The sequence below is a fragment of the Sphaeroforma arctica genome (assembly GCF_001186125.1).
Source record: "Sphaeroforma arctica JP610 unplaced genomic scaffold supercont1.49, whole genome shotgun sequence".
Taxonomy (NCBI): Eukaryota; class Ichthyosporea; order Ichthyophonida; genus Sphaeroforma; species Sphaeroforma arctica.
In genome coordinates, this window is record NW_014040509.1 from 1 (window position 1) to 11,473 (window position 11,473).

The 11,473-nt window shown below is 40.4% G+C and overlaps 3 protein-coding genes across 3 annotated transcripts; 2 read left to right on the plus strand and 1 right to left on the minus strand.

Moving 5' to 3' along the window:
• Positions 1-3,259: 3,259 nt before the first annotated feature.
• On the plus strand, positions 3,260-4,603 carry SARC_01258 (hypothetical protein; the record flags this gene model as incomplete). The annotated part of the gene is made up of 1 exon (XM_014305004.1): positions 3,260-4,603. The coding sequence occupies one exon, from the start codon at positions 3,260-3,262 to the stop codon at positions 4,601-4,603; it is 1,344 nt and encodes a 447-aa protein (XP_014160479.1).
• A 208-nt stretch (positions 4,604-4,811) lies between these two features.
• On the minus strand, positions 4,812-7,416 carry SARC_01259 (hypothetical protein). Its single transcript, XM_014305005.1, has 5 exons — positions 7,128-7,416; positions 5,979-6,039; positions 5,603-5,689; positions 5,209-5,302; positions 4,812-5,076 (listed from the first exon to the last, which is right to left on the minus strand). Exons 1-5 carry the CDS (start codon positions 7,262-7,264, stop codon positions 5,018-5,020), a joined length of 438 nt encoding a protein of 145 aa, XP_014160480.1. The 5' UTR covers positions 7,265-7,416; the 3' UTR covers positions 4,812-5,017.
• A 1,159-nt stretch (positions 7,417-8,575) lies between these two features.
• Positions 8,576-9,534, plus strand: SARC_01260 (hypothetical protein; the record flags this gene model as incomplete). Its single annotated transcript, XM_014305006.1, has 2 exons — positions 8,576-8,758; positions 8,875-9,534. 2 exons carry the CDS (start codon positions 8,576-8,578, stop codon positions 9,532-9,534), a joined length of 843 nt encoding a protein of 280 aa, XP_014160481.1.
• Positions 9,535-11,473: the final 1,939 nt, after the last annotated feature.

Consider the following 11,473-nt stretch of genomic DNA (forward strand, 5'->3'; position numbering starts at 1 on the left):
TGTGTATGTGTATGTATGTGTGTGTGTGTGTGTGTGTGTGTGTGTGTGTGTGTGTATGTGTGTGTGCGTGTGTTTGTATTTTTTAATAGGTGCATGTGTTTGTATGATGTATGTTTGAGTGTATTTATGTGTGCACATACACATATGTATGTGTGTGTGTATGCTCGTGATTGTGTGTACACGCGTGGGTGCATAAGTATGATTGGTTGGATGTGTGTATTGTAACAGTGTGCTGTGACACTTAAGTCTATAATAGTATGTTCGAGTGCAAGTAGATGCTAAAAACAAAGTGAGATCGTGGTCTTTTCGAATCATGTTTGTTACGTATACCCGAATCGACCTACAATACAGATAGTACGATGAACGCAAAAAGGGTAACTATGAAATATTATATTCGTATCTTGAGAATTAAAACATACAGGATCGAGGTAGCTTCTTTGATTTCGATTCTGCAGTAGAGCTGGGAGGAAGAGTAAAGTAAGGTTAATATAAACTAAATTGAGGACAATCCGTATATATGACCTGCAGCCGCTGGTGGTAGCAATAAAGGAACTCCACTGAATATAGTTAAAAATACAGTTTATCAACTCATACCGTTAAGTGTGTCGTGGTGTGGTACAGACCTCTGTCGACTACTAGGATACCCTCCTTGGGCGGCGGCGTGCATTATAAAACTCCTACAACCTCTTTGTATTTGCTGCTAAAAGGCGAAACACCCTTTCCGTTATAGTTACCAGCTAATTACCTATAATCTACTGCAGCTGGGCCTAAGCCAAGTAGCTCTGTCTCACGATACTATTATAACGCACACCGATCTGCGAAACAGCACCCTGCTTCTGGAATCGAAGAGACAGTCGACACAACTCTTCTTTCTTTAGTGTATCTTGAACTGGCCTTGAACATGTGTGCTTTCTTACAAAGTTCGTCCGTATCTCAACTACTAGCAAGTGGTATTGTTCCAGAAGATATCAATAATAATCACTAGTTAATTAGAAACAGACATACTACTTTTCACAAGACGCAGGGTATCTCATATCTAGTTTCAGATGAAGTAAAATGCTTCAAGTAGTTCGTATCTCCCCATTCGCCCCAGTATATAGGCTCAAGTAAGTATCTGCCCAGTATACACGTTCATTCAAGCTATTTTAAGTTTTTTTTAATATCATATAATAATACAGTACTCATTGAGACAAAATAGTAGTTGTATAATAAATCATAAGATACTGTGCACCCCTCCTGGGCCCTGGCCACTGGCTGGAGCTTCGCCCAGAGTGAGCCCTGAGGCCTTAGCTCAATGCGTTAAGGCCTTAGCTCAATGCGTTAACAGTTGCAACTTTTATTATGCCTCGAATAAACATTAAAGTTGTAACTTTTATATCTCGATAGTACACTTCCATATATAATAGGTGCATTTTACAGGTCACTCCGGTGACAGTCGTCACAACTGAAACGTTCAATCTCCTTTGATTGCCTATTATCAATTTCGTAGCCTAAAATTTTCAACGATAGGACAGCTTATTGAGTGCAGCTTCAAAAAAAAAAATAGTTGATTTGTCCTAAATAAAATTTATAACCTTTAAAAATCAAAAAGTTATCATTAAAGTTGTAACTTATATTCCGTACCCCTATAACTTATTGAGCTTAGCCTGAGCCGGCTGTTCCATAAAAATAGTTACAAAAAAAAACCTAGAAGAAGAAAAATGGGGATAAATTCGTTAACCAATTTTATTGGTCACGCAGTATTCCTTTTCCACCAATTGGAAATAATTATAAGTGAAAACGCTTAGCTGTAAATTTCAAACATACTCTTTGATTAGTACTTGTATTTTATAGCAGTCGTAAACAAAGTATATATTCGCTCTACCGGCTTTTTCAACAGTCACGCCCATTTGCAGGCGATAATTTACAACATTTTCTAGGTGTTAGGTATGTCGTTTTCTATAAAACACAGGAGCGTCCGCAGTAAAGTACTATGGCAAATTATGAAATGCCAGCTAGATCTTCGATATAAAAATACAAATCAAAGCGCGCATATTTGCCTTTTTCGTCAATGGTAGAAATTATAGAACAACTTTTTATACATTTTGATTTGATTTTATACTAAATAATTAAAAGTTAAAAAAACAAATATAACAGAGCCTTAAGTCTTCTACCTATCACCCTGGGGCCGGGCCTGGGGCCGGGCCTGAGCCTGGGGCCTGGGCGGCTGGGCGGCTGGGCCTATGGCGCCGTGTCGGGTGTAGCCCTGGGCCTGAGGCCCTGGACTGGTGACTGGTCTGTGTCACTGTTTCTGTCCTAGTGGTCAGTAGTTTTGGTGAACAGGGCCCAGGCCCATTGGCCCCAGACCCCTACATAAATACATAAGTACTGTTCTTGAGACTTAGTTCTTGGACAGTTGACGACTTACAGTTGACGACGTGACGTGCTTTGTTTTTTTTTAAAACAAGTTATTTACTCTGATAATGAATTAATTACCCTGTATTTACATAAATACACATACATACAAATTGATTTTTTTTTTAAATTATATGAGTCGTACAGTCGTATGTACACGAGCTACTTACAACCTCTGAACTACTACTCTGAGGGGGTGTCTTAACGGGCTCGGATTTATGTTCGGATTTTTGGGGGGGGTGAACCTGTCTTTTAACCTTGTCCAAGATGAATTTTCGGACTACTTCTTTAAAACGGACAGAATTTGTTTACGTACTACACAATCACAAAGCTCTTGTGAAGTTGAACATATTTCCTAAATTCCAGTACGTATTTGTTTACGTAGAAAAAAATGCGAATCCCGTAAATTCTATCCGAACGAAAAGTGTATGATGCCCTCGAAAGTTTGCCCTCGTTCGGATTGATGTTCGGATTTTTTTTTCGGATTTTTTTTGCTTTTTATTTTATTTTAATATTAGCCTCCACCTATTGGTGTAGCGAGAATCCGAACATAAATCCGAACATCAATCCGAACCCGTTAAGACACCCCCTGAAACTGCGGGCCAAAAGTCAAAACCGGCTTTTTGTCTTTGTGTAAAATGCCGATATATTTCAGAGTAAATATTCAAGAGTCAGTGCGAATCTATCGTCGATCGGCAGAGGCAGTTCTGCTACAACAATAAATAAAATCCTCGTCATGTGGCAATGATAAAGCGCGCCCAACGACAGTTTGGATTGCCCCAAAAGCATAAATCCACGAGCGCAATCTTCAGTGTACCTCATCTTCATCCGTCTCATATCAAAAACATACACTGGGTACGAGAATATGAGATTCATCCCATATCTTGTGGGCACTGCCTGCCTAGGCTATACAGCAGCGCAATCCGTGCCAACACCTGCGGCCTTATTGCTCCCAGCGCCCCCAGCGCCCAGCCGACCTTCAGATGATTTGGTAAATTCGAGTCTGCGAGTCCAAGTTTGCAAATGCGGTGGTGCAGTAGTGAACGAAGTATGCTACGACACTCTGGAGAAAGCCGTAGACAAAGCAGTAAATGATGATTATGTCTTCATTGGCGGCACTCACTATGTAGATAAACCTATCCAATTTACATACGACTTGAACTTTGTGGGTGTACTGTGCTCCGGTGATCGTGCCAAACTTGTGGCTAAATTCGATCGACAACGAGGAGCTATTCTGGAAGCAGTGCGCTATAACGAGCAAACCATTCTGCTCGCCAACCTAGACTTTACAGGCACCTATGGCAATTCAAATTCTGGCTTCCACACCAGAGGGCAAGCCGGGGCCTCGGGTGGACAACGTGTCTCCCTAGGTGTTTATAACACAAACTTCTACGACATGAGCAGCAAGCGAGATGGTGCAGGGATATTCATAGGTGTGGCCGAGGCGCTAACAATATCGTCAGATTGTACATTTGAAAACTTGAAAGTGGCAACAATCGAAAAAGGGATCTACGCAGGTGGACCCGCGCTTACAATCGCATACGTCCCCCCGTATGCAAATATCGATATCGATGGCACCTACTTCGACAATAGCGCTCGATTTGTCGAGGGCTCTAAGCATAGTGACGGTGGAGTCATGCACTTTTCCACCGTGGATGGCGTGGTTAACATCCAGGGGTACTATTACAACAATGTGGCCAACCAGGGCGGGGCCATATTCGTCGAGGAGTTAGTCGGCACCATGTTCATCAATGGCCATTTCGAAGCAAATCAAGCAATTGATGACGACTACGGCGCCAGAGGTGGAGCTTTGAGGGTTGTCAAACTATTCGCAGATTCTCAGTTACAAATCACCGGAACTTTCAAGGACAACCGTTCGGCCGGAAAAGCAGCAGTACTCGCACTTAATATTGTTGCAGATCGAGCTGTCGCTTACCTCTCGGGCAGGTTTGAGGGTAATACAGCATCAGGAGATGGAGGTGTCATTAGCGTATGGTCGTCCACGTCCATGAAAGGCGCGCTCGTAATCGATGGCAATTCGCAATTCAAGGACAATACTGTTACAATAACAAATGAAGAGCCAGGCAGCAGCCTTATATATGTAGAGCGGCCGCGCATGTATTATTCTGAAAACGATTGGAGTGGATCTCGCATGATCGTATCAGCGGCTCGAAATCAGGTGGTTGATGTTGTCCCGAAAAAGTGGTAGAAGAATCAGAATTCGCAATGCATTTTATCTATACAGAAATTAAAAAAGGCTTACGCATTCAGTGATAAATAACAATGCTATTTTAATAATATAATAATATAAAAAACAAACGAACAAACAATTCAGTATTTAAATTACGCTACCGATTCGGTCACACATGATTGCTCAGGCACTCTTCTCTTACTCCTAGGAATAGATCTGGTAGTAGCTCCGCAGTTTCAAAGCCAATCTGTACGTCCTTGTTTGCGTCTAAATACCTTTAATGATCAGATAGACTAGTACTAAATAAATATAACGCAGCTCTCAGAGCATATTCGAGCATATACCACCCTTGTCTTTACTAAGCGCAACACATATTGCACGTCCACAGGTATATCAGTGCGCCTATCTAAATCCGTTGCAGCTGTAACCACCTCAAATTGGGTGGCTCAGTCCAACAATGATACCAGATGGGGGCCCGTCCGGTAGGTTAACTGTTAAAACGAAGCAAATCAAAATGTCAGTATCATTTTAAAGATACCTTTAGGATACGTCCAACATCGGTGTGATGCATTTAAACCAACCGCATAAGTCACAACCTAATTCAGTCGAATGAAGCAACTTACATGGTATAGCTGGGTATGGAATCGGTCGCGGATATTTCCGTTCCGCAACCAAAAGCACATTATATGTTTGTTCCATGAGTCTGGGAAGGTCCTCCTGTGTAGTCAGAAAAGCCAACGATGTTATAATTTACATTAAAAAGAGGTGAAAAGGGGTGTAACTCTTCAATGTAAAGCTCACAGGGCGTTTTTTTTTTCCGCATCAAATTGTTTATGTGACACGTGCGTGGCAAGGAACACGTAGCAATCGTACGATAAAATGCCACTGCCAATCAATCGAACAATCAGAAAAATATATATAAAATCCCGCAAACGGTAGTCTCAGGTTATACTAGCAGGTTTACTGGTAATAGCTCTTAAAAGTGGAACTGAAACTTCAGCTTCTATATACACATACCGGCTTCCGCTCTTTTCGGAAAAGGTGTCGCACATTGGTCCTTAGATAGTCTTCGCCGAGAGGATAATTCGGCGCAAGCAGCATGACCTATTGAGTATGCATGAAACCATTACGACAAAAAGTGATCAGTAACGATTAAGCCCTGACAGAGCGTGCCCAGTCCTTCTTCACACAGTGCGGGCGCCAATTGTAACTTAAAAAAACAAACACAAAACCGAACTTTAAATGCCATACACAATGAAAAACCATGATTCCAAACAAGCAGCACACCATCGCGACAGCTATCAGTCAAGATCACCAGACTATACATTCTCAAACAAATGTAAAGGTTATGTGTGTTTTAATCCGCGCTCACATCAATACACGAGCCACATACTCGCTTGTACAGCCCCAGAACGGTCTTCGGCCTGCCATATGTCATAGTTTCGCCCCTGCGCCTGCGATAGTTATGAAGTAAGCCCCGTTTTAGATTCGAGTATTCATAGTAGTTCTGGTGCAACATGCATTGACGATGAAGGCGGCCAAAATCCAGACAAAAAAAAAAGATCCATGCTATGATAGTGATTGCTCGGCATATTGAACAGAACCTCTCCCTTGGAAGTTGTAGTTGCTCGCAGCCAAGGACAGAACACAACACCCAACAACCACTTCGATCTTATAAATTCTCGATTGAAACCATTATTTAAATAAAACAAGGTACCGATACAATCATGCTCGCAAGGTTTTAAACTTGTCCACAGAATGTACAAGATGTACACTGGTACTTCATATGAGTAGGACTTATAGATCATGAGAAAAATAACTGCTATCATATAAAAAATATTAATATTTACACATGTATCTTTATCTACATAATCATAAACAGATAATATATATACATATATATGAAATATAAGTATATATATATATCGATATATATATATAGCTATGTATATAGCTATATATATATATATATATATATATATATATATATATATATATATATATATATATATATATATATATATATATATTAGTAGTATAGTATAATATATATATATATATATATATATATATATATATATATATATATAAATATATATATATATTAAATTGTCAATACGTGTATGTGTAGTAGTGGAAATCCAAGTTTTCAATTTTTGGCTGCTTAAGGTAAAGTATAAATCCGAGAAAACAAAATTTTATCGTCGACATAAGTCCCTGACAATTCTGACCTGTCGCAGCGGGATAGCGAGTGCGGACTATTCTAATCATACATGACCCACAAAATATCCATTCAACCCATTTTGAGGTCACTCAGTTTCAAATAATCAAATCAAAGTAGCAAAAACGCATACCCTCCCTTCAAAGCCGAAATCCTAGACATACGCAACACACGAAACTAAAAATGCAATATACAGTAAGTTGAAGTAACAGTTCCAAAATACTAAAACAAAGCAGCAAATGCGAGCAGCATATATATATCAAAGCCAATATTCCGATCATGCATAATCTGCACACTTAAGAAAATTCTTATAGAACGTACGTTATGGTCAATTCGGTGGGCGTTTTGCTAGACCCGACGCTGCTGAACAAATTGCTGAGCCACGACAAGCTCCTGCATCTCACTGCATTGGCCACAGCCACGGTTCGCGTATGGGACAGACCTGCCAACCGTTGCATAGTTTACGGATGATACAAGTTTTCAGAAAACTACTATGACCGATTTGGTTATCAAATAAGTTGTGACTAGTGTAATAGTGGGATGTATGCTATATATACAGAGAATGGAAGTATGTACAATAGATGCATGAACTATTTACAATATATTTGGTTATTTACCTCTCTCTCTCTAGTGTTTGTATGTCAGATATTTAACATCTTTGCTGGAAGAATCAGTCTGATTCATCATCCAAAGAGTGAGTGAGTTCGATACCTCCGGTAGACTGTTCGGTACCTATACAAAGCTACGAATCGATGAAGTCAAAAAGATAAATTGTCAATGTGTCAGATGTCAAAACATTAAACCGGAGTTTGTCTGTGAAGTTTTTATTGTTGTTGTCGTTTTCTTTATCCACTCTTTTTGGTGATTTGTCATTCCTTTATTATTTTTTCAGAAATTTTCAAGGACGACTGGACGACCCACACACATGAGGATTCAGGCCATGACTCTCACTAACCATTGGGCCGTAAACGACGACACTCACGACAGCACTTCCATAAGGCGAACCATTGACTCTCACAAATCATTGGGCCGCAAACTACGATAGCCCTTCTATTTTAAAAGGCCGCCCATGTCTCTTACTAATAATCATTGGGTCGCAGTCATTTCCACACCGCCCTTTTTAAATAACTGCAAACTCAGTTAACTGTCTAACCCACCAACCACTGGGCCTGAAATATTTTCCAAAAGTGTGTTCTTCACTATTCTACTGGTCTCTGAGAAATGCTCACTAAAGTTTCCTGAACCACTACAGCGACTATGAGAGCCATACAATATGTTCATTAAAAACCCATTTTTAAAATAAATAATATTATCCCTAAAGGAACATATGTTGAAAATTGATACGATTTTTGTGTATTTCAGAATAACCCTGGTTTCTCTTGTCAGACAAGAACTCTACGCTAGGGTTATTATTGACCTCATGAACATGGCTTGCGGGCACTTTAGTATAATTGGATCCGACCTTCTCAATAAAGAAATTAATCACTAAGAAAGTCTTTAGGATATGTCACAATAGGTTATGGGCAAATGTTGCCTTCGTTTATTCTATAGTGCCACTATACTTTCTAGCTCATCATCTAAGCCTCACACGATTGCATGGTTGATTTCGGATGAGGATGGCTAGAATCTTGATCACTGACTATCTAATCTTGACACGGCCGCGACAGCTATACCATCTAAGGAACTCACTTCAATCCTCTATCACGACTAACATTCTGATCTTGTTCTTTTCGACACATGACGAATGTATCCTACACTACTCTGACGTTATGAAAGCACCCCGCACCAACTGGACTCCGGCACAGAAAGCCAAAACCATCGTAGAAGGTGGCTATACCACCAACATCAATGACTCCGGCGACTACCTTGCGGCGAAACATCTAGTTGTAGCTACTATCACTATCAAACTCCGTCTCAAACTAGCTCCCACTTTCAAGCAGACACATCCCTGTGTTGGATGCTTCTGTCTTCAAATACTGAAAAGCTGATTCATCCATCAATTGAGAGCTGACAGATCAACCAACGATATTATAGATGCTGCTTACCTTTGCACTTTTTCCATCTCTAGGATGAGTCTCTGTGTCCCTGTGTGTCCCTCAGAATCAAAGATATCCTCCTTCGTGTCAAGGCCCAGAGCTATACTTCCTCATTGAATCTCTTTATAGACGGCCTGTCCGATGCTGACAAGCAGACACAAATCCTCAGCATTTATCTGATGTCGTGTTTAAAAACTAAGGCTGACATCAACATCGATCACATGGTTGATTACATTAAACGACTTCATAAATCATTGGTTCCTGCGCTCTTGAACACCAGTGTCCTGACCTTGCGTGTGGCACACACAATTCCTGCCCCGGCTAACCTACCTACTATGCACGGGATCGTCAGATTACTTACCGAACTTACTACTAACGCTAAAGCCCCTCGTGACCGTCGTACAATGGAGTGCCATGTCTGCCAACAGACCACTTATATGCGTCTTCGGTCTGCTCCAAAGCCTGTGGATAATGTGGTCAGACAACAAACACTGGTCGCGAATGCTCAGCCACTAATCTCAACTGCTCGAGTATGTCGTGTTATAGTTGACAAGAAAGTAGGGAAGTTCTTGCCGCCAGAGGTGGTGTTCGCCCGGCGCCAGGGAACGTTGAAAATTGTTACGAGTGGTGCGCACTGTAATATTCGGTCTAATAAAGGCGATACTAAAGCCTACTTGCCATTTTTGAAATAAATAATTTTATCCCTAATGCCTTAGAATAAATAAACGCGTCGGTAAATTCTAAGTATCGTGTCAATATTGATATAAATAAACGAAATGAGACGTTTAGTAAAGTTAGGTTTGCCTCGTGAAAACAGCAATACTCTGAGGGATTGTGAGGCTGAGACATTGCCTATATAGAATCCTCTCAGTACTGTTTCCGCCGAAGGAATTTTTTATTTCGTGTTTCGTTGTCGCTCTATTCTGGGGCGAATCCGAGAGACTCATAAAATCCTATCTTTAGAAAAAAGAAATAAAAAAATAAAAATACTCTTGACGTCCTTAGTTATTGTCTTAACCAATAACTTGCCACTATCAAGAATTACCGACTTAGCCTTCATCAGACTGGCACATCTGGTTGGCTTATCGGAGGATCAACTAGGTAACGTTAATAGGGATAATATTATTTATTTCAAAAATGGCAAGTATATATGATATAATGTATGAACATATGGTATGGCTCTCATAGTCTCTGTAGAGGTTACCTAAAAACCTATATTCGGTTGAGCCATCTCGCTACCGAAGTATTCAGATATAAATAAAATTGGAAAGTAAATAAAGTTCTATTAATATTACTAAACCAACTTTTTATGTTTGGTATTTTACTGAGGCCTTTTAATGGCCTCATCCAAATATTTGATAAAATGGAAAAGGTATTAATCAATAAAACCATTAAAGATTGCACTGACATGGAGCCTGATCAGGAGGAGGCTGTGCAAGGGCAAATTTGCCGCATGTTCTTTGCCTCAGCCCTTTGGGATGGTGCAGGTCGCAACCTGTCACCAGCCTGTGCAGTACATCATACCGATCTCATCGCTGGCAACAACTCACCATTGTATCAGTTCCTCCATCTTATGAATGTCGAAAGGATACCGCCGTATTGTGCGGACATGTTCACAGAGATTTCTTCTTTGTTGCATAACCTGGGTGCTATCGAAAGCGTTTCTCAAATGATGTAAAGTCGCCGTCACGGACACCGACCTGGAAACTGCTGCCTTTGCGATTTCCCTCAGGGGCGCTATGTATTGGAGACACCAAAGTCTTGTATTGCTGAGACTAGCACCCCGCAGTTATCCACACCCAAACCGACCGATGAGCAATCGCTTCAACGGGCGCAGCAAGAACTCTCTGTTGGCCCACAATTGGAGTCAGCCCTCCAAGTGGAGTTGTACGCCACTGCCACGCTCTCGTTCAGTGCTGAGGAGAAAACAAGACCAAGTAGTCAAGATCTTCATTCATGAAATTGCTCAGATTAATCTAGCTTACATCCATCCACTTCAAGCGTTTGTATTCCCGGAAAGCTAGAATACTACACCGCTCGCGGTGCCTCAGAACTTTTCAGCTATTCCTTCGAACCTCATTGGCGCCGACAAACAAGCCAGCCGTCCAGAAGGAAAATACACTACCTGTTCCAGTTGCGGTAAGCATCAGGGACACAGCGCTGTAAAGAAGTGTGCTGCTGCTAGGAAGGCATGTAGAAATACGGCCTCCGGTTAGTCTAAAATATCAAGATCAATTGAGATAATACATTGGTTTTTATTTGTATTTTAAATAATTTAATACAAGCTCTTTTTCCAATATTTCCAAAGTGTTCTAAATTCACTTTGATGGCTCCAATAGCCTGAGTATTTGGTATGACTCATATACTTGGACCTGTTTGAGACATTAGTTGAAGTAGGATATTATAAACTAAATTTTATAATCTCCGAACTACTACTTATAGATTTTAGTCCTCCCGCCAATCTCCAAAATCCAATAAGTCTTTTTCTTTTTTTAACTTTTCTTCAGATGGAACTTTATTTATATCAGCTAATGTATTAACGTGACTCACGTTATTATGTCTATCTACAAATTAGGCATGTGGTCATGAACACTTAGTACTTATAGTGAAAAATTTTCAATAAAGAACAGC